Below are 27397 nucleotides of genomic sequence, written 5' to 3'. Positions count from 1 at the left end.
GCTCTCATCAACAAATAGGCCTTTATTTGTAAACAAGTGTTATGCTCGGAAATGATGAAAGTTTTTATCTTTTTTCTAATTGTTTTCTTATAAAATCGTTATATTAGTTTGCATGTAGTATAAATTTGGTTAAATAATTCAATCATGTTTCGACCGTCGAAACGCTGGCATTTTTCTTTACAGTTATTGCAGCGAAAACTGATGAAGAAATGTAGTTATTGCCCTGAAACAAAAAGCCCTAACATATTTGGTTTTAAAGAAAAACTTTCAAAAGGGCCTTCTCTTGCCTCTTTCATTGATAACACTAGCCTTCAACCTAGAGTGAATAGTGAATATCCCCCTTACATATCTCCAGATCCATCGTCAAATAATAAACAAAAAGGTAACTATTTCATCAGTAAAGTTGACGATTATGTAGGAAAGATTTTCGTGTCGGTATCTACGCCAAGCTTTTGCACAGTCTGGGCAAAAGCTTGCTAGAAATTGTCCAAGAGCATATTTTAAATAAAGAAAATTTATGGAATTTAAGCAAAAATTAAAACAAAACCATTATTGTGCAAAGTTAGATTCAATATTTATTTGATACTTCCAGTTAATATTTCGATTTTTTACATTATTAGAGGTTTTATGAATTTTAAATAAAAAGCATTTTTTTTTCTTCTAAAAAAATCCGAGCTAAAAGAGTTTGTGGGTGAGGAGTTATCGACCATACCAACCTTCATCTATCAAAAGGTACCTCAGAATTGAATCAAGTTAGCATGTCTTATATACTAGTGAATGACGTTAAACTTTCGTAGTAGTAGTTACGCTACAATATTCCCCCACATTAATTTTATCGGAGATACAATTCAATGAACAGATACCACTAGTTGCTGTACTTGTGAAAGACTGGGAGAGCATCACCAGTTTTTTTTTTTTTAGTGCTGAAATGTGAGAGGTGTATTAACTTCACATACGTAGTTGCTCCTGTGTCGCCATTAGCAGTTGGGTGTATGCAGGCGTTGAGAGTGTATGACGTTATGTATGTACGAGACGAGACTGTGTAGCAACAGCGCGAGGAGGTCATTTGCTGCATTCACAAGTAGCAAGTCAACTGTTCAATGTGGACTATCCTTCGAAGTAGGCGTTACCAGATCGAAGTGGGCTTTACTGCGTGTTTAAATCACGTTCGGAGGTCACCAATGTGGGGGCGTAGTTATCGACCATGCCAACCTTCATCTATCATAAGGTACCTCAGGATTGAATCAAGTTAGCATGTCTTATATACTAGTGAATGATGTTAAACTTTCGTAGTGGTAGTTATGCCACAAGTTTAAAACAAAATAAATTACGATAAAAATCCCTTACAATTACTATCAGTGAGCAGTTTAAAAACTCGTGTATTTGTTCACTTTTCTAATTTTTAAGTTGCAATGATATTGTATTTAAACTTGGATTTGGCGAGAAACGTTCTAGAAAAGGAAAAGGCCTACCCCAGCTTTTTGCTCTTAGGATGATGATTTTGGTATTAGTTTTTATATATATATATAAAGTAGTTATACATAGGTCTGTCAAAGCCAAATTTTCTACTGTTTAGCGGTACCTTCACAAATTCAACTTTAGGGTAAACAGTGGTTTCACGAAAAACCTTTTCTTAAAATCTTATTTTTGAGTCTCGTAAGAAACGATAAATTTATATTTTTACCATATTTTTGTGTTGATTTTTTAATTTTCACAAAATAGGTACCTCTCAGAAAAACCTAGACAGACCCCTGATATATATTTTCTTGTAAATTTTTTTGCTTTCTGCATGATTGGGGTTCTTATAAGAAGATTCTATTTAAAAACTTTTGATAAATTTGTATGTGTTCTTTCATTTAATTGCATTGGAAATTTTCAGAACTGTATTTTATTGCTGAATTCAATTATTATTTTTTCTAGTTTACATTGAAACATATGGATGTCAAATGAATGTAAGTGATACTGAAGTAATTTATGCTATTTTGGAGAAAGAAGGGTATGAAATTTCAAGGAACATTAATGATGTAAGCATGTTTCATTGTTATTAGCACAGTAAGATCAAAAATAAATAAACTATCTAAGCACATAATCCAAAAGTATGGATGGTGTTTTAAGTAGAAATGTAAACAATAACAATCTCGAGCTGTATGCCTGCTCTAGTTCCGGTTAGAAAGTTTGCAGCTGCTTAATACATGTTATTCTGCGAGGGGATATTTTCAAACGGATAATTTTGTTTTCAATAAAATAAATAAATTAGACAATTTCTGAGCTCAAATCTGCTGTATTTCATAAGATATTAATGTTATTATGTAATTCTGGTGAGTTTGAAGTGAAAATTTGTTTTAGTTATTTAAATATATATTGTTAAAAAAGGTGACATGGTTGCTAGATTTTGAATAACTCGGTTTTTTGGCAGTCTTGATTTGGCCTCTTTCCATTTGTTTATTACTGTTTGTTCGTGTTGCAAGCTGCATGTGCATCATCTTATGTTAGTGTTAGCATATTGCTCGAGGAGCAAGATTAATTTATACATTATAATTCTGGTTTAAATTTGAAAGTTGGCATATATTATTGACACGTTGTGAGCCAAATGACTTTGAGAAACACCGGGAGCAGTAACCCGGAAGTATAAGCGGTATACAGCTTTCAGCGCTCCCTAGTGTAGAAAACACCTTCCATATTTATATCAACAGTTATTTTCAACAATTTTAGAGCTTCTCCTGAAATTTTAGAACAAAAAGTTTAGGTTGAGGATAATTCTGTTTGGAAAATTGAAAATTTTAATTATAATTTTCATAAATAAGTAGTTGATATATTTTGGATTAATCTAATTTCATGAAACATTAGTTCTTTCCTATTGAAATATAAATGAATTAAAATTATCAACATTCTAGGCCAGGGATGGATAACCAATGGCACAAAATATTGGGACAAAATATTTTGGGCACGCCACTGACCACAATTGTTATTGCACTATGAATCGTTATTACACTATGAACCATATGTAACAATTAAATTAAAATTCACAAAAACAAACAAAATAATAAACAATTATTAATAAAAAAATAACAATTATTGCTAAAAAAACAATTAATAACCATAAAAAACAAGCTAACAATAAATAACTAGCAAAAAAATCAAGTCCTGCTTAAACAAATATCTTACAACCTATTATAAGTTATTTGTCATTTAATCTGCAATAACAGAAGTCCCACTGATGTTACTTTAAGTTTAATTATGCGTATAACTTCCTTTCAATGTAAATAAAGAGTTTTGAGTTGATAGTATTTAGTATTATTATTTTCCCAATAATCATGAAGTCAAAATTATTTAACGGCACATCTGTGATTTCAGTAAAAAAATTTTTAGAAAAAATGGCACGCTGGTGTATAAAGGTTCGCCACCCCTGTTCTAGGCCATATTATTTTAAGAAATAAAAGATACATTTCATAAATATTAACTGAGATTTTAATTCTGCTACACAGAGTTGGACAGTTTTTGAACAATAAAATATAATTAATAGCTTCAGGAAAATGATACAAAAAAAAATTTAAAATCATTACCTATTTTTTTAATTATTGTTGTTTATAGAATTTAAACGTTACTGATATGTTTTGAATTAGATGTAGGAGACAAAACTTCATATTATTATTATTTCTTTTTTTGCTTTTTATCCATAGAATTAGTTTTGTTAATTTTTTTAAAATAAATCGCATAAATTGCGATATTTGATTTTAAAGTCGTATGAATATAAATTGGGATCGCAGATTTTAGAAACATGTGAATAAGAATCACAACATTACATTTTTAATTCAGGCATGAATGTAAATCTTCTTAATTAATTTTTAGATTTACATGAATTTTGAAGCTTAATATGTAATTTTTAAATCCTAAGAATACAATTACAATGCATAACTTTTAAATCACGTAAATATGAAAATTGATGTTTTATATTGAAACCACATAAAAAAGAATTGCAGCATTGGGTTTTAAAAAAACACATTCATACAAATCGCAATGTGTGATTTTTCAATAGTGTAAATACAAATCACAGCGTCTGATTTTTAAAATAAGGAGAATTTGAATGGTAATGTGTGATTTTCAAATCAAGGGAATACAAATTGAGATATTTGATATTTTAAATCATGTGAAAATGAATTGCTAAGTGTTGTTTTGAAATCATATGAATACAGACTGCTATACGTTATTTGCATATGAAATGTGGTCCATGTTGAGACTCTGAAACTGTAATCATAATTTTAATCCAAATATTAAATTGCATTGTGCTATTGGCACATGAAATATGGTGAGTGTGGGGACTCGAAGATCGCAATCATAACTTACAACCAGAGATTAAATTGCAATTTGTTAATCAGATCAATATGAATCAAGAAACATGTGAATTAAGTAGTCTTAAATAACATGAATATTAATCGTAAATCGACATCGTGACAGCTCACGATTTAGACTAAGGTGTCATGTAGGTTGTTAGTTGCAAATCATCATGTGCTATTTATTGACCACTTTAATGTAATTCTGTGTCAGTTTATGATTTGATATGTTTTTACTTATCTAGGACATTAAGAATTTCTTGTTATCGTTGATAAAAAAAATCAGAACTTTCTTGAGAGAAAGCTGAAATTATACTTTTTCTTAAAAATACTGGAATTTCGGTATTTCACAGAAACATAATCTCCCCTGTAAATTTAAAAAAGTATCCATGGAATGTAAAAATTTCTGTGGGTTCCTGTGTTTAATACTAAATTTTCCCATGTTAAATGAAGTAAAAAGCAGTTATTTTAAAGTTTAAATGAAAATGCTATTTTTTATTTATTCGATAATGAAGCCTATTGACTAACGGGTACCCTTGAGCAACTTCCCATAAAGACCCTGCATAAATCTGCCCCTGGTAATAAAATATAGCTAAAAAAACAGAGAATTCATGTTTAGAACTTTCGTATTTTTCATTTAAAGTGGCACTTTCGTAGGTAAAATTAAAATCAAATTAATTTTAAATATTCAAAGTGAAATGAAAGCTGAAATGAAAAAATTACTACTATTTACTAATTCTGACCAAGCTATGATTATATTTAATATTAAGCATGCCATTCGATGCAGATTTTGATTCATTACGCCCTTTAAATGTTAAAAGGCAAGAACTGAAAAATTGTCAAAAATTTCTTGGTTTATTAAATGGTTAGAAATTGTCTTCTTGGTTAGAAATTGTCACAAACTCATATTAATTTCACAATATTCAAAATTTTCTTCTTCAGCATTTCTTTGGTCTACTTTTTCTTGACTTCTATAAGCAAGAGATTTCTCTGAAGTAATAAATAAACATTTTAGGGTTTTAAAAATATTTTAAGTTATTCAGCAGTATTAAGATCTTTCCAAAGCATTTTAATAATAGATTTGTTGGAAATAATAGGGTTTTATCATGCTTTAAAAAATGTCACGTAGTCATAAAAAATTTCCCTACTGCTTTTTGTTAGAAAATATGAAAATTTCTTGATTAAAATGTTTTTTTTCAGTCAAAAATATGTTTTTAAGAATACACAAATTTTGGAGCAAATTAAAGTCATGTTTTTCCCCTTCCTTTGTTTTTATTTTTAAAAAAAATGGCTTTGACAAATTCTCATCTGTTAACTAATTCATCCTTCCCTCTAATTAATGTATTTTTGTTCTATCTGGGTGCATGTAAATTAATAAAAAAAGTAATGTACTTTAATTATGTAAGATTTTACTACAAAATACATACTTTAATATCACTATGCTTGTTTTGTTAACTGTGTTTTAAATATAATCGTTGATTTATTAATTTTTCAGACGAATACCATATTAGTCATGACTTGTTCCATTCGGGAAGGAGCTGAACAAAAAATATGGAATAGATTAAAATACTTTAGGCAGCTAAAGCACAATCATGACAAGAATTCTCAGCATCCAATGAAAATTGGTGTTTTAGGTAATATACTTATATAATTAAGTCATATTTAACCAGGATTCGCCAGTCTGAAAAAACCTACGCTCGTTTTTCGAATGGGTCCATTTAAAAAAAAACTACTTTTTTTAATGAAAAGTGTTTTTTTTCTTCCAAGTTTATTGAAGTAGATCTATAATTTTGCTATTTAAAAAATTATTAAATGTTTAAAATTTTTTGTTTTTAATAAATTCACTAGCAAAACATTTTTGTTCATCAAGTTTCGTGGAAAATTAGATATTCTGATCTCAATAGCATTATGAGTTGGTGTTGAGCTCCATTTTAGTTGAGACTTTGATATTAGTACCATAATAATTGAGTATTGGAAGAATTGATGGTTTGTTTGGATGTTTAAGTTTTAACTTGTCAAATTTCTTGTTAAGAAGTAGAATTATTTCTTTTTATGTTCTTTTTTTTATGAATTTATTTGCAATCCTGTTTCTTTATCCTTATGCTCTAGTTTTCATGTAAAAGCAAAATGCATCTAAAAAGTTACGTTAGTGGATGACTCAATTTTTCAAAGGCAACATGATTTAAAAATGCTGTCAAGTGCATGCACTAGGAGAGATGTCATATAGCAAAAAGAACTCAAGAAACTGTTGCATATTAGTCTGCTTTGAGGAATTGTGTAAAAATTTTGCAGAAACTGTAGTAAAATAGAGAAATGAAAAAAGATTATATTTTGCTAAAAAAAACTGTGTAAAATGACCTCATACATAAGCAATGTTGGTCCAGATGTTTGAAATGGATGTTGAAAGGATAAATTCACTTACGACTACTGGTTTAAATGTTATTGCAAAGGGAAAAAAACTCAAAAATGATGAATCATGCCTGAGTCTATTCTTAACAAGTTTATTTACCTACAGCATCAAGTCGTATGTTGTTGTAGACATCTTTGTTCATAAAAATTTGGATAAATACAAAGCTTGTTCCTCTAATTTTGTGCTCCACATATCGAAAAAGTATAATATGTATCTAGGCCTTGATTGATTCCAAAAGAATGTTCACTGATTGAATTCAGCAGTTTTATCAATAATTTCAAAAGTGTCTCACGAATGAAGTTATTTCGTTTCTTGCTTTATTTGGTACTTCTGCTCACCTAACTATTTAAATAACCTTTTAATTTGTATTTCATAATTTGGTGCCTTCCTCTCTAGAAGGAAAAAGTCTATACACTAAAAACTCAGAGTTATAAACTTGTAACAATTAATTATATATTATTTGGATTTTGGATAAATAGATTGAAATATTAAACATGATTTCTTGAAAGAAACAAGGTTATTTGTTAATTTTATATGTGTTATGATTTTCCTCTCAGATTGCATATTGTACTGAAAGTATTAAACAAAATTAATTTACATCCATTTAATTATTAATTCTAGGTTGTATGGCTGAAAGATTAAAACGCCAATTATTAGAGAAAGAAAAAATTGTAGATATAATAGCTGGCCCTGATAGCTATAAGGATTTACCAAATTTATTATCTCAAGCTGACGAAGGTCAAAAAGCTGGTAATATTTTTTAAATTATAAATTTTACTTTTAAGTTGTGGCTATTATTTCTGCATAATTGGAGTTTAAATTAAATTACTATATATTCACATCTTTTTTGTGTTTGCAATTAATTATCAATCATTGTTGCTTGTGCATTTACTTTTTTATTTATTTTAAAAATCATTTGGTTAATATTTTAAAATTCTGTTGTGGAATATATTCATAGTTCTTTGAAAGTAATTATCTAGATTTCTGCTTATAAAGTAATATTACTATTTTATGAGCAGGAAACCAATTTATTTACTTTTCTAAGGCTAATTAATTCGCCAATGACAATAACCATTTTTCTTTATAGTTAATATAATGCTCTCAGTTGATGAAACATATGCTGATATCATGCCTGTGAGGATAAACCCAAATTCTAAGTCTGCATTTGTGTATGTTATGCTTTATTCTAAATTTAATAATATTTTATTTTCATTTGTAACTACTTAGTTTTCATTATGGTTTTTTCCTCAATGTTTTTAAATTTACAAGTTACATACTGAATTATAAACAAAACTGTAATTTTATCAAATATTTTTCTCTTTTTGTAATACATTAAATCAGCCTTACTTAGCATTAAAAAAGATAAAAGAGTTACTATTTTGCATTTGCAATGGATACTATACCAAGTTAAAAGTCATTATTTAATTATTTTGAACTATGCTAAAACTCTAGGAGAGGAATTTAAAAAGCTGCAGTTATAGTTGCATTGTTTATTAAAGAATATAAATTCATATTTAGTGTTTGCAATATCAATTTACTATCTTTTTTAAAATTTTGACATAAAATAAACTTAGTATCCTGTTGATATTAATCTAAATCTTGTTTTTCCTGAATGTTAATGTTTTGCTCGTGACCAGTACAACAAATAGACTAAAATAACAGGATTTTGCACATTAAGTGCAGTATGAGAAAGTTTAAAAATAGTCGAAGTTCATTTATATTAGTTACCTGGCAGTGTTAATATTCTTTTATAGTATAACTGTATAATTATTCATTATCACATATTAGTCAAATTTCTTGCTTATAGTATCTGAATTATAATATATGATTGAAGAATCATTACATAGTTGTTATTGATTATTTACAATGTTCTATTTAGGTCTATTATGAGAGGTTGTGATAATTTGTGTTCATATTGCATTGTTCCCTTTACTCGTGGAAGAGAACGGAGTAGACCTATTAGTTCAATTGTAGATGAGGTGAAACATCTCTCTGATCAGGTGAGATTTTAAATAATTATCATCTAATGCAAGAAGTTCCGAAATGTGTGCTGTGCTCCCTGTAATAATGAAAAGGATTACCATGAAGTGCCTTCACTTCAAGTTCAATATCCTTCAATAATAATAATCTCTTGCTACTAAAAAAGGAAAAAAATATAATGCAATTTTGACTGTAATGTAAAATATAAATATCCTGTCTTAAGAGAAAAAGCTTTAAGAATTTTTATTCATTTTGAAACTTCATATCTTTGCAAAGTTAGGTTTTCAGCAGTTGCTGCTCTAGGGAGATACTATCGCTTAAAAAAATATCAAAGAAGAAATGCTTTTTGCTGTATCTGTAATGCTTTTTGCTTTATTCTGTGTTTTGTAAAACAAATCAATAGCCAGCTCATCTATCACACTAAGAAATCACAATATATCCAAAAGTAGATGATAATATCTCTTTTATTTTTTTTCTTGTAATATAATTATCTTTTATATTATATATTACAATGAATTCCTTATTAAATACAATTAAATACTTGAGTGAATATTAAAAATAAACTGTATTGACAGTGTCTATATTCTTGATACTTACTTCGACAGTCTCTATCTTATAGTTTTAAACATATGAAACATGCATTGTATGTATAATATAAATATACTGCAGACAAATATTGCAGGGCTGCCTTGCTGTGAGATAGTTTTAAATTTCATAAGGGTGTTGCTACTTGGAAAAATTTTTAACCCTTGTTTTGATATCATGTACTTTCTTTATCATTCATATCATTTCATTAATTTTGATGAAAAGTCTTTACTTAACTTTCTTAGATGAAAGTTATATTACTATTGATGAAATATTAAACACATTTGTTTTTGATAGTGTGTGTGTATATTAATAAGCCAAATGAATATTTAATTTTGTTGTGAGGGTTAAAGCAATGGTGTAAGGAAATTTTTTTTTTTAATTCAGAACTATTTTTATATTCTTATGCAACTAATTTACATGTTATGACAATCATGCAGCTAATTTTAGTGTTTTTTACTATCGACATTTACGTTTAAAGAAATTATCTTTAGAAATTGGAGTATCTTCAACAATGTTAAATTTAATATTAATTATATACAGTCAAACCCCGTTATAGTGAACACGGTTTATAGTGAACTCCCGGATATAGTGAACAAAATGTTCGGTCCCGTGCCTTGCTGTACCCGTATAGTGTTATTTTTTGTGGGTATAGTGAACCAAAAAAGTGATGAAGTTGGATATAATGAACTTTTTTCTGTCTTCGACTGATTTTTTTCTTCATTTTTTTGTAATAATTTTAAAGTTCTACTTCAAAATAAATACAGATACTAATTTTTATAACCATCTATAGTGGAGAAGGTAGCGATAGGCATTTTTTTCTTGTTTGCTTCTTTTATCTTACTTTCCCATCCCTTAACAAATCAAGTAGATGCTTCCAACCCAGGCAGATGATGCACCTGTAAGGTGTCAGTGGGATCAATATGCATTTTCTGTCAGAGGGAATGAGTAATTATTCATTATTGGTCAAAGGGTTGGACACTGATATGTGTTGATAAGGCCCTCGTTTCAACTCCTTTTTGCTCTCAGTGCAGTTAAAAAAAGCCTGCAAGCAAGTGTCTCAAATTTAACTATAGCGAGCAGTAAACGTAAAATGTTCTCCATTGATGATAAAATGGGCATAATCAGAAAAATTGAAAATGGATGTAATCAAGCTGATATTTGCAGGGAATATAAACTATCCAAATCTACAGTTCTTTACATATGGAAAAATAGGCACTTAACAATTTCTGCTCATGAAAAAAATTTAAATGGCAGAAAAAAGTTGAGAAAAGCAGATCACAAGGATGTTGAAGAAGCATTACTGAAGTGGTTCAGCATTCAAAGAAGCTGCAATCTTCCAGTATCTGGACAAATGTCTATGAATTTGCTAAGCGATTTTATGAGATTACTTTTATGTGCTCGACAGGTTTAAAAAGTAGACTAACAGAAATTCAGGAAAAATTATTTGAGAGTAGGGAAATGTTTCCATATCTGATGTTGAGCACTGCTCAACAGCTAAAGATTACTATTTTTTTTTGTACGCAGGACGAAGAGTAATAAAAAATAACAAATTTTTCGCTACTACATAATATTTTTCAGTCATTTATTTGAATAACGTGTAATAAAAGGGAAGAATTTGGGAACCATTAGTTAAATTGTCCGCATAACGGATATAGTGAACTCCCGGTTATAGTGAACCAAAATTTAGGTCCCTTGAAGGTTCACTATAGCGGGGTTTGACTGTATATGTAATTTAATTCAATTCTATACATAAAAATATGCTATAAAATATTTTTCATTAAATTTTGTTAAGTAAAGTTCTGCCCCCATAAACTTTTACTTCACATGATTTTAAACAGTTTTTCATTAATTTATCTTGAATTTGAAATTTGTTCTCTGTCATGATACTGATTCTTATTGTAATTTTATGTTTGAATCGAGATTTTTTATGCATTTTGATTCTATTTTAGTAATACTTCTTGAATTCTCTAGATTATTTCTCTTTTATAACTCTGTGGTTATTTTAATTAAAGTGTTGTCAAGCAAAATTTGGTCCTACATGAATTTAAAAACTGTTTCTTCACTAATTTGTTTCAATAATTGTTGTGTGCTAATTTGTTTTCACATGCATCTAGTTGTTCATTATGTTGAATTTGTAAAAATATTTGTAATTTGGTTTTTGTGCTCATGCATCAACCTACTCATCATATTTTGCTAACTTTTTCTTAATTTTTAGGGTGTTAAGGAGGTCACATTGTTAGGGCAAAATGTAAATAGCTACAGAGACTTGTCAGTATCAGTGAACACTAAAACCGTTCTCAGTTCTGGTTTTAAAACTGAATATAAAAAAAGGAAAGGAGGTTTAAGGTTTGCAGATCTACTTGATAAAGTGTCTGATGTTAATCCTGAAATGAGGATAAGATTCACTTCCCCTCATCCTAAAGACTTTCCCGATGAGGTAACATAACATTTAACTGTCATAAATTTTTTCGTGATTTTATACAAGGTTTCAGCTATTAATAGTATAAGACTGATCTAAATATATTATGATAATTCCATACCCATTCAACATGTTTTGATTTTGAAGTAACCGTCATATATTCTAATTTACTTCAAAACTTTGAAGTAAAAATTTCAGGAACAGCTTTTAAAAGTTCTTGTTTGAAGGCTTTTTAAATCTATAGTTGGGGTCTTCTTAGTCACTTCAACATCCTGAACTAATCACACACAGAGAGAGAGGGCTTAGAATCATGTAATCTAGTGTAAAAGCATCAGGTATTCTCACTATTTGGAAGCTTGACTGAAGGCACTTCTTTAGAAGAGGGAATACTCATTTCATAATTCATTTTCTATAAGAGGGTGCAATGCTGAGAGGGTTCCCTTTGCAAATCTCTTTCTTTTCGGACTGTGGAGATAAATTATTCACCATACTCTTCAGGCTATAATCTTGCATACTTTGTTTCTGAAACTAACAATTTGCTAAGGGAACTAGGTTTAAGAGTGTCAAAAACATTAAGAGTATTGGCAAGAAGAATTCACATAATACTTTCAGTAGTTAGAGCAATTTTGGAAATTGATTTCCTCACCTGGTACAGATGTTTATTGAAGATGCTATTTAATGTTTTTATTAAAACCACTAACTATGAACTAATCATTTTATTTTTTCATTGTGGTTTTAAAAAACTCATTGAAATACAATTGTATAGTACTTTTTTACTACTAATATTAATTTTGTGAAGAAAAAAATATGAATTCTTTGTATTTTCTCACAAAGTCTTATCACTTTTGTTAAAAAAAAATTTCATTCATGCAACAAACTTAAATATTTTGATATCTAATTTTGTTTTTATTTCAAAAATGCTTTTTAAACATGCAACCAAAAAAACACTCTTAAGATTTTTGAAACAAACTGGGTGAATTCAGAAACAGTTGCATTCTTAGACAAAAATAAATATTCTTATAGCTACACAACTTGACTGAATGTTTTCATACTTGAAAAAGATAATATTCCTTTCATTTTTTTTCATCCATAAAATCAATAAATTTTGTCAGATTATATATATAAAGTGTTGAGATTCTTATTTCTTTTTGTGTTAAAGAATATGATTTTCCTTTTTGAAAATATTGTATAATTGTAAGTAATTGCTCACTTTATTTATTGTTATGCTTCAAAATGGATTTGAGAAAACTGCTTTATATCTTTTTCTGGTTTTTTCAAATAAGCTTAGCATAATATGCTTTTTAATAGAAGTATGAATTCTGAAACCTTTCATATGTGAATAAGATTGATATGATTAACTATGTTCAGCTGTTAAAATGAAATGATGAATTTTGAAATGGTTATTTATATTGAATTTCCTGTTAATCCTGTTTTTAAATTGATTGATTCAAATAAATTAGTAAAAGTTTATTTTTCTGAAATAAATGCTACTTTATGTTTAATTTTTTTTCTGAAATAGTGTTTCTAAATTTTAGGTGCTTCATCTAATAAATGAAAAACCAAATATCTGTAAATTAATCCATTTGCCAGCACAAAGTGGTAATAATTCTGTATTAGAAAATATGAAAAGAGGTTATACGAGAGAAGCCTATTTGGAATTGGTTGATCATATTAAAAATATTATTCCTGGTAATATTATTTCATATACATTCATTATTATAACAAATAATAAAATTTAACATTGTTTGTTGTGAATTCTTTCGAAGCATACTTTTGATGTAAAACTTTTAATATTGTTGCTCTATTTTAAAGGTTTAAATAAAAATAGATATCAAAATGAAAATCATTAATTTTTAATATAACATTATGAAAGAAAGAAAATATCTTTTATGAGTGATTTTCTTACATAGTGCAAAATATAAAATGCATTTTGGATTTAAAAAATGTTTTGAGTCACTTTTAAAGTTAAATCTTCAAAATAAAAGTTGTCATTCTGTTAATGCTTAAAAATACATATTAAATATTAGTTTTTCGTTTTAGTCACATAAAATTAAATTTATACAGTGAGCCAATTTCAATCTAAAACAGAATCCAATAGTTTTGCAAAATTAAATTTCAATATAATTAAAAAAAATTTAAAGAATTTTTTAGCTCTATTTATACTTTAGTTATACCAATTTGAATTTCCATGATTTATAAACAATTTTGTATCAAATACACAGAATTTCTTTCTTTCTTTCCTGTTTTTTAGTATCTATTCAAATTTATATAATTTTATTAAAGTATGCTATTTTTTTAAATAGAAAATGCCAATTTTTATTTTGTTTCTTTTTTAATTTAACAGAAAATCTAAAATAAGTTTAGGCAAGGATTTTCCCATCAATTTATGTCTTTATTAAATAGTATATTTAAAATTGTCAAGTTAGTTAACTTTTAATTCAAATTTTTAATATGAATTAACTATACAAAAAGAGTATAGTATGAATTAAATGGATTATTAATTAAAGTTTATTGAAAAATTGATTGTTGTAAGAATTTAATTGAAATATAATCTAAGCTAAAACTAAATTCATCCTCAATTTATCATTGTAATACTTATTTGTTAGTCTTACACTATTTTTAATATGAAATATTTTTTCTGTGATGTTTAGATGTTGCTTTAACATCAGATTTTATCTGTGGATTTTGCGATGAATCTGAAGATGCTCATAAGGATACAATATCACTGATGAAACAAGTGAAATATGAATTTGCCTATATTTTTGCTTACAGTATGCGGGAGGTAGGTAAAAATGTAAAATTCATCCTAACTCTAAATTAGGAGCGTTTTTCACGAATTACTCAATCATTCTAGTTGTTCAATATTCATATTTTCAGAATTTTGTTTCAAATATACTTTAAAATTTACATAAATATCAACATACTTGTCTTACAGAATCTTATTGATTTTCTCTTAAGATTCATTTTTGTTGTCAAAGTGGGATAGTGTCAACGTGGATAGTAATTTCGTTATGCCATTTTAGAATTATTAAGGCTGGAAAAAAAACTGGATTTTTATTACAATTCAGTGAGTGATCAATTATGAACTATTCCAAAACTTTCAAATTCATCTTCCAAAAGAAACATTCGCTGCTTTGAATTTCTCCAAATGCTGCTTTGCAAAATATTTTAAAACACCATGTAAAAAAACAAAAAACTTATTGACAAATAAATATACAAATACCTTTTACTACATACTTTTCTCTTGCAAAATAATGAGAATTTATTAATTATGAGCTGTTTGGCAATATTACAACTGTTTATCATTTTCCACAGTAATCCTACTAATTACTTTTAATTTGCAATGCCTTTTAAATACAAAATACATTGTGAAACAAAACTTATGGATAAATGAACCATTCTGAAAAAGGGTAATGTAAAAATGTTTTGTATTTCTTTGGCATCATTTAAAGTATTTTTGCACAGTTAAAAGTGCACCCTTTGCTAAGGATTTATCTTGTCTCAATAATTTTTAACTATTCTTTTTTGTGCCAAACTATAGTTATAACATTGTTTGATTATTCATCTAGATAAATGAAATCATTTATATTTAGTGCTGTTTCAGACTTTTGTGCATTAAATTCTATGACTTCATGTGAAAAAGAGATGCATTTCATTATTTAAAATACTTTAAGATGGATAACAGTGGGGAAAAAAAATTTTTTTTTTGTTTTCTGTTACATGAAATTTTATTTTATGGATCTTATATATTGTACATTCAGACAAAAATAAATGAACAAAAAATATGTTATTTTTCAAAAAAAATATGTAGCTTTCAGCAAAATACTAATTGCAGATATAAATTCCACACACTCAAATTAGGTAAGATCAAGTACTTAGATAATTGTAGCAAAAAATTAGTTTCCTAGTGAAATTGTTGTAACTTTTTATGCATTTCTGAATTGTACTGGGCTAAAACGGTGCCTAGATCTGACATAGGATTGAAAAAAAAGAAAAAACGTATAAATGCTTTAATCAGAATGTTTATTTTGAAAATAAAGTTATCTTTATAAGTAGGGCTCAATCTTACATATGTTTCTATCAATAATTAAAATATGTGATGACTAATAAGTTTTATCAACACTTGTAAGTTAAATCTTAACAATGAAATAATGAATTGGAGCCCACAGTTGAAATTGATGAAGCTTCTAAACTATTTCCGCCTTCTTTCTCAGTGAAGCTTTGTAGCAACATTTAAAAAAGGGAATAAGTCTAATCACATTGAAACAAAACAGACCCAGAAAATCTTGTCCCAGAAAAATTTGTTCCTATGAAAATGATTTTAAGACCAAATTGTAATTATATTCATATTAATTATTGATAGAAAATTACTCCGATAACCTCATTATTTCCTTGAATTCATATCATAATCAACAAAAATTAAAAAAAAAAAAATTTACATTCTTTTCATATAATAATTATATTGTTATCATGGTTATTTTTTCCGTATTTCATTTGAAATTTTCCTCTGCAAAATTAATTTGAATGAATGATTATGATTTCATGGACAAGTTCTGACTTGTTTATGAATCCATAATCATTAGTTGTACAACTGTTCAATTGTATTTGCATATAATTCTATCATGTAAACATGAACCCTTAATTTGTTTATATTTTCTTTATCTACATGTTGAAGCAAACTTTTTGTACGATTCTATTTTTATTAATTTTTCAGAAAACTATTGCTCATAAGACCTTGATTGATAATGTACCTGAGGATGTGAAAAAACAAAGAGCTGATGAGGCTTACACTGTTTTTAGAGAATGTGCTTTGGAACTTCATTCTAAAGAAATTGGCAATCAACACTTAGTTCAAGTCATAGGTGTAAGTTTTTTTTCCATTTTTTTTTCAATCTACTGCATGCTGTTTAAATAACAGTAATAAACTGTTTTATAGTATAGGAAACATAAATGCAAAAGAGGTAAAAAAAAATATTTTTTATATAATATTTTTAAACATGGAGTAAGTTCTACGAAACTGTGTATATTATAAAACTGTTGAATTTTTTAAAAATCAAAAGAAAAAAATGAGTTTAACAATATTTTTGTATTACATATTGTATTATTTTATTATTATGTTATGAAGTATTTATCCTAATATTTATTGTAGATAATTACTTTATACTAACACTTTATTCACTTTGCTTTTACCAGCCTTTGCTTTTCAAACTTATTTACTTGAGCTTTTTACATTATTTTGTTATGAGATAGTTGATATTGTTTTGGTTTGATAATTCATTTATGACACCCCACTCACGCAACAGACCGTGATGACCAATTGGGTCATAAAGATTATAACTCCAAAAGGTGCAAGACCTTCAGCGTGATGATGTTGCCTCAGATGAATTGAAAGACATTTTGTCTAAGAAGTTTAAGTGTCCAGTGCATAATGAACCAGACATCTTTACTTCTCAGACATATTGTTCTTTCAATCAGACTTTTCATATTGATGGGACATGCTAGTTCCCGGCTGTCTGAAACTAGGCCGTCGGGCTGAACTGATATGCCAGATTCTCTAAAAGAATTTTAAAAAAGCTATGAGTCAGCATTGACATCATTTTTATGCTTTTAATTAAGTTTCTCTAACTGAAAAAATACTATAAAGCAATAAAAAAAATTATAAAATGGAATTTTTATCTTATTTTTGAGGGTTGCAAAAAGAAAAGTGTTCATGCATCAAAAATATAGAAGCAATTGTAGTATCACTATTTAGGGTTATAAAAGAAATGGTGGGTAAAAGAAATGTAGAACAGAACTAAATAAATATTTTAACTAATTCACATGAGAGCATTTAGAGAATGTTAAGTCTTGCTAAGGTAGATGTATCTAGAACAGAACTGTAGGAACAAGTTGTATGTTTTTTTGTGATAGATGGTGATTGCACAATTTCTTTTTTCAGACAAAGCGCTGCACAGATTGTTGCTCTTCAATTACCATTATTTTATATCTTTAACAGAAGCAATGAAAATTTTTTATATTATTTGTTTGCCATAAATCAATAATAAATTTCCATATAATAGTCACTAAAAATTGTACTAATGCATATTTTTCAGTATTATATGCATTTGCATTAAATGCTCTTATGCAAACTCTTAATAAGTTAAATGGAATCTACAGTAAGCTTCTCTTATATTTTTAAACTTAAAGAGTATACTAACACTAAAGAGGCTGTTACTAAAATTCTGATTCTAATTGCAGTGCATTCTTTTCATTAAGGCAATCTTTATACGTAATGTATCTTTGTCAAATAAGTAAATCCTTTTAACATTTGCCTGAATTTTCCCTCCCTAGCCCAGCAAACGATCTGAATTAGATTGGTCAGGTAGAAATGATTGGAACACAAAAGTAATTTATCCACAGATTCCTATTCCTGTAGAAAGTTGTTCTGATGTTCAAAGATTACCAACTCCTGGTGATTATATCGTTGTTGAGGTATTATTTGTTTTGATTTATCAATTTTTTTATACATAAAATTTACTATTAATCACATTGTTACATAGGATTCTGATTGTATGTTTTCATCTTAAAACCTGGGGTATGAATTTAAACAGTATTAAACATTCACGTTGTGTATTTTATAACCGGCATTAGGATAGCCTGCCAAATTATGATTTTATGACTATAAATGTTCAACTCCGTAGCCTTGAAGACAAGGAACCTAGCCTTGAAGACAAGGAACCTTGAAGACAAGGAACCCAACCTAGAAGACAAGGAAACTCCTTGATCAAGCATTAGGACAAGCTAACTTTTGTGTAGGTTTTTTTGATGATACTAACCCCCATTCGCGATATATGAAGAGGAAAACCATAAAAACCCTGCACGGTTAGATTGACGGCAAGAGGATTCTAACCCATGTTCTATTCTAAACTCAGTGGCACGACAGCCCATAGATGGCCAAAGCGTGCACATCTCAGTTTTCTTGACCTTGGGCTCTGGAGTGCAGGAGCAGATGTTCCGGTTAGGTGGTCAGCCGAATGCGAAACCCCCAGTGTTTAGCTTCCAAGCATGCTTGGTTCTCATTTATCGACCCACTGAAAGGATGAAAGGCTGAGTCAATCTTGCTCGTCCCAAGGATCGAACCCAGGACCTGTGGCTCGAAGCATTACCACTCAGCCACCAGGCGTCACGTTCTATTCTACTAGTAATATTTTAAATCAGCACTGTGGTTGGTGCCAGCTGGGTGCAGAATTTGTACCAACCAGCGGTCGCTGGTATTCAAACCTGGTTCACCTCATTGTGAGGCGAATGCTCTATCCCCTGAGCCACCACAGCTACGTGTAGTGCTGCAGTGGCTCGTACAAAATTAATAATTGTATTAAAGTGATGCCAATTTATAATTCAACTAAACTTTTTCTCATAATTTATGTATAGTTAAGCCCTTTTATAACTATTTTTTCATAAAACATAGTTAAGAATTTTAGTTGGCACTAAAATTCATCAAAATCCGAAATAAAATGAACTATGATGTGAAATCTGAATCACACATAAACTTGACATGAAATAAAAATGCAAGTAAGAGGCGTGCTTTGGTTTTTAGCGACCCTGGTTGAAACATTAAGGCATTTTATCATGGTTGATAAAACTTATTCTGTTTAAAAATATGTATTAAGCATTTAAATTCTTGTGTTTAACGATCAAAACTCTGGTTGATCCTAAAATATATCCAAGATTTAAATATAAAGAAAATAAATTTTATTACTTACAATTATGGACAGATTAATTATAATGCAATTGTCTATTACCATAGAAAAATCCAAAGATGAAAGGCGGGCATTAGTCATCGTTTATCTCAAATATGTTTTACATGATATCTGCTAGATTTTAGATTTTCAAATTCATGACTTTCCATAACTAATTCCAAGAATTTTTCATGACTTAACGAAGTTACTATTTTCACCGACAAAAACAACAAAAAATTTTAAAAAAAGCACTATACAAACATTCATTGAAATGATAGGTGTAACCAAAACTGTTATACTCTGCATCTTCATATTTATAGATTTTAAATTTAAAAAACAGAGTAAAGAAAGAGTTGAAGCAATAAAATAGCTAAAGAAATACAAAAGCAAATACTTTTTTTCTTTCTTTTTTTTCTGAAGAATTACATTCTAAAGATTTCTTGTTCATCAGAAAGGGAAGAAATACTCCTGATTTTTCTGTTCTCATTTCAAAATAAAAAAATTCGGCAATGACTGGCTTGCTTCAGCTAAAATTTTAAATTGATAAAAAAAAAATTCTGAAGTGTAAAAGATAATTTGCTCTAGAAATGTTTTTGCTTTCATTTTTTGAAAAAACACAATAATTTTTAAAGAACATGATAAAATTATTTTATATTTTAGTCAAATATGATTGTGAATGGGGATTTTGTTACAAATTCAGATATTTGGAACACAATGAAATTGGGGGGAGGGGGTAAATTACATTTCAAAAATTAGGTTTTTCGGCTACCTAAACATGACTTTTCATGATTTTTTTTAAAAAAAAAATAGTTAAAATCATGACAAATTTTGTTCAATACCGAAATTTATGACTTTCCAGGTGCGCGGATACCCTGGTTTCATCAGTTTTGAAAATGAACGTTCTGCAGCAGCAATGGTTACAGGAACAGTACAAAGAATTCTTAAAATAATCACAATAATTGGTTGTCTTTCTACAAATGCTTTAAAATTTTGAATGATGAGGTTATTGTTTCTGGGATAGAACAAATAAAAACTGTCATTTCTGTAAGTAAATCTTGTCCATTTATATCAAGCAAAGTCGCTACATTATGGCAATAAGTTAATAAGTCAGAGTCAGTTGTTTTCTGTTCAGCAATATTAAAATGGAATCCAAAAATTTTATCAAACCATTCCAAGCGATTTAGAAGTGATCTTTACTGGTTATAGAAAAAATAAGTAGTACTGATTTTAATTCAAAGTGAAATTATTTTGCACATTGCAAGCATGATAATTTGCTGTACATTAACCTTTTGTACTGGGACAGAGGTAGAACTAGGACTTAAAGGTAGAAAAAAATGGCAATATCTGGGTTTTTGGTGACCCTGAACTTTAGTGGCCCTGGGCAGCTGCCCAGTTAGCCCACCCCGAAAAACGACCCTGGTGCATGTTTTGTAACAATTAACTTTTATAGCATTATGAAAAGAGTATGCCCAGTTATATAATTCAGTGCAAAAGGACCGCCAGAGGTCTCCCTGTCCATAAAATAGACAGAAAGTGTTACAAAGGGACCTGAACCACTTTCACTTCATTTTCTAAAAGAGGATGCAACACTGAATTGGTTAAGGTTCTTACAATAATATATATGCAATATTTTGCAATAATTTATTTTTTAATATTGATTTGTCTTTTAAAGAATGCAGATCTCAATCTTAGTGATTTATATTAAATGTCTTGAAGTTGGAGCTATGAAAAGGCAGATTACCGTAAAAAAAAAGTTTGCTTCTGCTTCAAATACATCTTGTAATGTGTGGAATATGTGTTCTTTAATGAAGCATATTAATTGCTAGTTTTCACAATGTAGAAATTCGTTTGTAATCTAGAGCTAAGAACTATTTTTAGCGAAGGATTTGTATTTAGTATTTTTTGTGCTTCACAATTGTTACAACATCAAATTCAAATTTGTTTTACTCTGGATACAGTAAATGTGAATTTTTATTTTAATTGATTAAATAAATGTATAATTTAATGGCACAATGTTGTACCAAACAATAGGTTTTGAAGCAGATCGGAAGATGCTGTACTTAATATGTTTTAGAAGTATCAATTATTTATTCTAGTACTTGATGAAAATAGGCAAAGTGGTACATTGGCGAATAAATGCTATAATTTATCTAAGATAAAATTATAAATACAATAAAACAATTACGTACATCAATTGATATTATCTGAAGTTGTGCATAGAATATTAAAGAGGTTAGGATGATTTGTCTAATTCAATAAATCTTTCATTCATAGAACTTATGGAAAAAAGTTGCACAATTTCTTTTAAAACATAGATAAATGATTATGTCAAGTTCCAAATTTCTGTTGCATTTTAAGATTATGATTTTAAAATAAGGTTCTTCAGTGTGTAACCCGCCGAATCATTTTATTCAGTTTAAAACAATAGTTCAAAGATATTATAATGAAAAAAATTGTATAAAGACAATTATTTTGGATGATAACTAAAAGTGCAAATTTTGTAGCTTATACTTAAAAAATAGAGGAATTACTTTGTTTAGTGTTTGATAAAGACATGTAAATAGTTTCAAAAAAAGCATTCAGAAATGTAAATTAAAAAAAGGTGTATGTATATAATTGCAAGAACATTAACCAATTCGTTGCTCCCTTTTTTGGAAAATTAAGTAAAAATGGATCAGATCTTTTTGTAACACTTTCTGTCTGTCTAGATAACATCTAATGCTATACTTTGACAAATATAAAAACACAAATTGGCAATTCATTACAAATTTTTATAAGATGCAAAAATCTAAAAGATGAAATTTTAAATAGTAATTTTTAAGAGAGTCATTCTTTGTGAAGATGGCATACACTCAGTTGTAACTCTGTCTAAAATTTGCTTTTAAAATCTCAGATTTTAGTTGAATATAATGCTGGATGTTAATGTTGCATAGGCACTTTAACTCCGTTGACCTTGAATTGAGCAGGAAAAAAATCAATGACTGGTTAGATACACTGTACTATATATAAATATCTTATATAAAATATTATTCACAAATTAATATTATGAAATAATATTATTTCATATAATATTAATGATAACAATCTGCCAATTACAAAACTAATTTTAAAAATGTTCTAATAGTAGAACACTAAGCTATAATTAAGCAGAATGAGAACATATATTATAAGTACACTTAACAATTATTTTTTTTTCAAACATTTTGAAACAATTTCTTTGTGTGTGGATGCATAAGAATATGTACTAACTAGTAGGACACTAAATTTCGCCATTAATAGATATGTTTCTAATGCTTGGATGTAATACTAGGACTAGGAATTGTACATATTTGCACCTTGAAACCTATATTTTTTAATATTAATGTTTTCTACAAATGGCATCCTTTAGAATGAAGTTATTAAATTTAAAATTATTTTCAATTTGCGTGAACTCTTGTGTAAGAGCGAAAATAAATATCTTTATGGTTTTAATTGCCTTTCTTCTGAATTTATCATATTTATTCCTATACTAATAGCTTTTAATTATTGCCATTATAGAGTTGCACTTATCCTTAGAGTATTAATGTATTGAAATTTTTATTTCAGGTTATGTCTTGCTCATCCCAAGTTTTGAAGGGAAAACCTTTGTATCATACAACACTACAGAATTTTTATGCAGATCACAGAAAAAAATATGTATCATATAATTAATAAAATAATTCGTTTTAGTGCATTTTTATTTTAGTATGTTTTTTCCCCGTTTACCAACAGTATTGATACCCAGAAAAATAGCAGTTGTTTGAAATTACCAGGAGTTGCTTTAAAAAAAAAAATGGAAGTGTGAGTAAATCTATATAGATCCCTCAAATTCTTTAGCTCTTTGTTAAATACTTTAAAAAGAATAACTTATTCTTGTTCTGATAACAAAGTTATCTATAAATTTATGGCCTCGATGTTCAGAATTAAATTAAATCCCACTGACTCACCCCTAAGAGTACAGAAATCCCTAGCTTGGATCGTCGAATTTTACCATTAAAAAAAATTTTCAAAGCGGCCACTTACAAAAAATAAATGAATGATTTCCTATTTTAAGTCTTAAGACTTCTGTAACCATTTATAATCTACAACTATGCCTTTAAGTTATTGAAAATATACCTAATGATCAATGTATTTATGTTGGAAATATTTCGTATGCTAATTTTGATGAAAATAACTCAATATGTAAAATTTTTAAGCGTTTGCATAAAAATGGTTTCATACTATCACTTTGCAATTTAAATCGAATACTTAAATTATTTGTCTCATTTATTATTTAATAATTAATGAGAGGTCTTGAGGGAAGTAAATGATCTTGTTAATGAATATTATCTGGTTGACTTGAAATTTTTCATGGTTCATTATATCTCAGCCGTTTCGGCGTCTTCCCAATTCAATCTGTTGATTAGTCTATTTTATACATAGTCTTTTCATCCCATTTTTTTCTTTTTTTATTACAATGATTATATTTCAGGGCCCTAATTGTAATTTTGTAGTTTAGTAAATTATTTATTATTTCCAGTATCAGAAAATCTAATTTTAAATGGTTATTTATTTAAAAACTATTAAGTATGGAATTAAACATTAACATTTTTACGAAGGATCGCCCATAATTTTCTATTGAATTGGCTAAAAAAAATTGAAAGTTTTGTTGAAAACTATTTTTTTGTTTTCGTTTTTTTTTTATTCCATTATTTATGTAATTGTGTTTACTATTATGTAATAATGTATTATGATTGTTATGTTTGATGAATGAATAAGGATTTCTGTGCTAACTAACTCCAGGTAGTGCAGTCTAAAAAAATTGTTTTCAAATAATTCCTTCCTTGAAAAAAACGATAACTATTATAAATAAATATAAATATTATTGAAAAAAAGATAAATGTTTAAAGCAAAAAATAGAAAAATCATTACCATTACTTTAAAATGCATACCTATTAAAAAATTTTATATTTCAATATCTAAGAGAGAAAAACAGAATGGCAAGGGAATATAACATTAACAGGACTGAAATGTCTGCTACGATCTATCAACTATGTTTTTTAATAAAGTTTCTGAATGAAACATATTTTGAAGTCCAATTAAAGAATGATATTTATAAAATAACAATAATAGGAAATTCGAAGTTAATTATTTTTTTATAATACTCCTTTGAATTTTTAAACACAATAAATTATACAAATATATTAATTAAAAAAATATTAAAAACTTTTTTTAATAAAACAAATTAAATATGAGAGGCTAAAGTTCAAAAATTTAATAATTTTTAAATTCCCAGGTATTTATTTTTTGAAAAAAATAATGTATTTTTAATTAAGTTAAATATCTCAGTGTTTTTTTAAAAATGTGGAGAAACTGCATGAGCTTTAAAAGTTTCAAATTCACAAGAAGACAATTCATTTGTCATAGTTAAAAAAAAATGTCTTTTCAATTAAAAAAAAAATTTAATAACGTAACTGCTTCAATGAAACACGTGTTAACTTAGAAATGTAAATAATTCTGCGATACCAAACGAAAAAGTTTTCGACTTTTAACCTGTATTCTAGACTCCTTTGAATATTCAAAACTAAATTAGCCTCCCCTAAAAGTCTTTACTGTCCACTAGATTGCAGTAGCACCTGCCCATGTTGGGAGTTGGTGTTTAAATTTTTTGTTGTTCTATTACATTCAATTAATCAAGAAATAACAAAACACATAAAAATATATAGTTCTTTTCTATGAAATGCCTTGTTAGTACTCAAATTAAGCTATGAAATTTCTGTTTTTACGCCTAGTTCATGCACTATTTTACCCAGTCGATTTGTGCTACGGTTTTTCTGTATGTAGGGCTTTTTTATTGATTTTTGCATTAATTTCAAAACTAAATCCATATTTTCACTTTTTTATCAAATGTTTTAGATTAGTCTATAGCAGGGGTTTCCAACTGGCGGCCCGGGGGTCGCATCCGGCCCGCGAACCGAAATATATTATTTGTCATTTTTTTGCGCACAATTTTCGTAAAAACTCTATATGGGTTTAAAATACTTTTCTCGTTAATAGAAACCTAATTTCTTCCTTTCTGATACATTTAACATACCAATGGTGCAAAAAAATTTACTTCTCGGATTTTGCATCTAAGAAAATATTTATTCAAATACAGAAATAATCATGTATGTTACTCTTTTTTATTTATTTATTATTTTTTTTTTGTATTTTATGAATATAATTCAGCTTGTGTGTATCAAATTTTCTCGAAGAAATTCTCCGATTTAACTTTTTGAAACCACTCATTTTGGACGAAAATATTTACACACACATTTGTAAATTTTAAAGGTAAATATCTATTCTCTGGTGGTTGCAGCAGACAAACCTCAATTTTCTCATTGAACATTTTGTGTGGTACTATGTAAGTTTTAATACCAACCTTTTTAAAGTTTTCTATCTTAACAATTAGATATCTGTTGCACATTAATTGCTTAATACGAAGGTGCACATTAAAGTTATTGTAGCCCGAATTTTTATTATTTATTTAATATTTTTAGAAATATTATCAGTAACAATTAAGCATTTTTAAAAATTAACTTCTTATCTTAATTTGTGATTCAATACTTTTGTTTTGTACAACTTGGTAAAAATCTGACAGTAATATTTAATGTTCCTTCAAACATAAAAGAGTCCTACATAAAATTTTGATAAAGTTGCGGCCCGCTATTTGATTTGTGTTGTTAATTGTGGCCCCCGGCCTCATGTAAGTTGGAAACTCCTGGTCTATAGGGAATTGTCTAACAACAAATCTGTGAGCGAAAATCAAACATTCAGAACACTGACTTTTATTAATTACTTCAATGATAAATCTGGAATTTATAGTTAAATAAATAAGAAAAATCCTGCTATGTAATACTACTACAAAATCTTCATAAATTTATAGTTTTGGAAAGGGAAAAATTCCACAGTACGAAAATACAAAGTTACTTCACATTGTGAAATTAAAAATAATTTAACATGATTAATAAGTGCAACAAACATTTAATTAGACATAGTTGAGTTACTTATTCAATACACTTTAAACACCTTAAACGTAACAAAATAGATTAAAACTGAAATTAATGTATTTTCGAATGGAGATCTTATCTTGCCGAGAAAAAATGCCGATTTGTGTGACTTTTAATTTGTACTTGTTTTAACTTTGCGGTAGCATAAGTGGCAGAAAATTTTAACGTTAAGTTAATACATGCAATAAATAATAAAAATTAATTCAAACTCTTAAAATATAGTTTTAAGTATAATCGATAAAGTATTAATAATCACATACGCAATCAGTTAAGTACATTTTATAAGTCAGCAAGATCAGTATTCAAAATAATGATTCAAGATCATTTGTAATATTTACCAAACTGAAATCTATTACCATCCCGTGCAACCGTAGAAGTTAATCCAAGATGACTTTTGAATAAAAATTTCAAAAATACCATTCAATACCATATCAATTATAATTGGATAAGTGTGACCGATATAAGCGAAACGTTTCAACCAGCTTAGAAAGGTCTGCTGGCTTAAATGCAAAAAATTAAAGATTTGTTGTTCCTTGATTGTTTGAAAACATACTTTGTTGAATTGTTGCGTAATGAAGCACTAAAAATTGCAAGCATGGATCATGGTGTCTTACAGAATGAAGATTCCAAACTGTGACACACACTGTGAAGGATTTGTCCATCCATGAAGGGTTGCCCATTGTACTTACGCCCAAAGTTATCGTGACGGGCTTTTCCGGCCTAGTGGTCTCGCCCTCTCACTAAACGCTCAGTAGCTAGGAGGGAGCGGGTTCGAATCCACAACCCTGGATGTATCATAGTGCTGTCCTAAACTAACTTGTGCTATCTGTTCTTCAAACTTGCCTCGTTCCAAACAGTACTTTGTAATATGCACGCAAGCCTGTATTATGCACGTGTAACAATAA

The 27397-nt window shown here is 28.2% G+C and overlaps 1 protein-coding gene across 2 annotated transcripts; it reads left to right on the top strand.

The window, feature by feature from the left end:
- On the top strand, window positions 1-23158 carry LOC107438981 (mitochondrial tRNA methylthiotransferase CDK5RAP1). Of its 2 annotated transcripts, XR_006225459.2 has the most exons (13): window positions 1-382; window positions 1921-2024; window positions 5827-5965; window positions 7363-7491; window positions 7829-7910; window positions 8621-8741; window positions 11525-11746; window positions 13264-13417; window positions 14380-14510; window positions 16443-16592; window positions 18059-18199; window positions 20306-20490; window positions 23032-23158. XR_006225459.2 is itself a non-coding variant. In XM_043045138.2 (12 exons), the coding sequence occupies exons 1-12, from the start codon at window positions 145-147 to the stop codon at window positions 23134-23136; spliced, it is 1716 nt and encodes a 571-aa protein (XP_042901072.1). In that variant the 5' UTR covers window positions 1-144; the 3' UTR covers window positions 23137-23158. The 2 variants fall into 2 exon arrangements, 1 of the variants encoding a protein (XP_042901072.1); XM_043045138.2 differs by lacking the exon at window positions 20306-20490.
- Window positions 23159-27397: the final 4239 nt, after the last annotated feature.

The sequence above is a fragment of the Parasteatoda tepidariorum genome, chromosome 1 (assembly GCF_043381705.1).
Source record: "Parasteatoda tepidariorum isolate YZ-2023 chromosome 1, CAS_Ptep_4.0, whole genome shotgun sequence".
Classification (NCBI taxonomy): domain Eukaryota; kingdom Metazoa; phylum Arthropoda; class Arachnida; order Araneae; family Theridiidae; genus Parasteatoda; species Parasteatoda tepidariorum.
The sequence above is the reverse complement of the archived record's forward strand: the minus strand, read 5'-3'. Positions and strand labels throughout refer to the sequence as shown.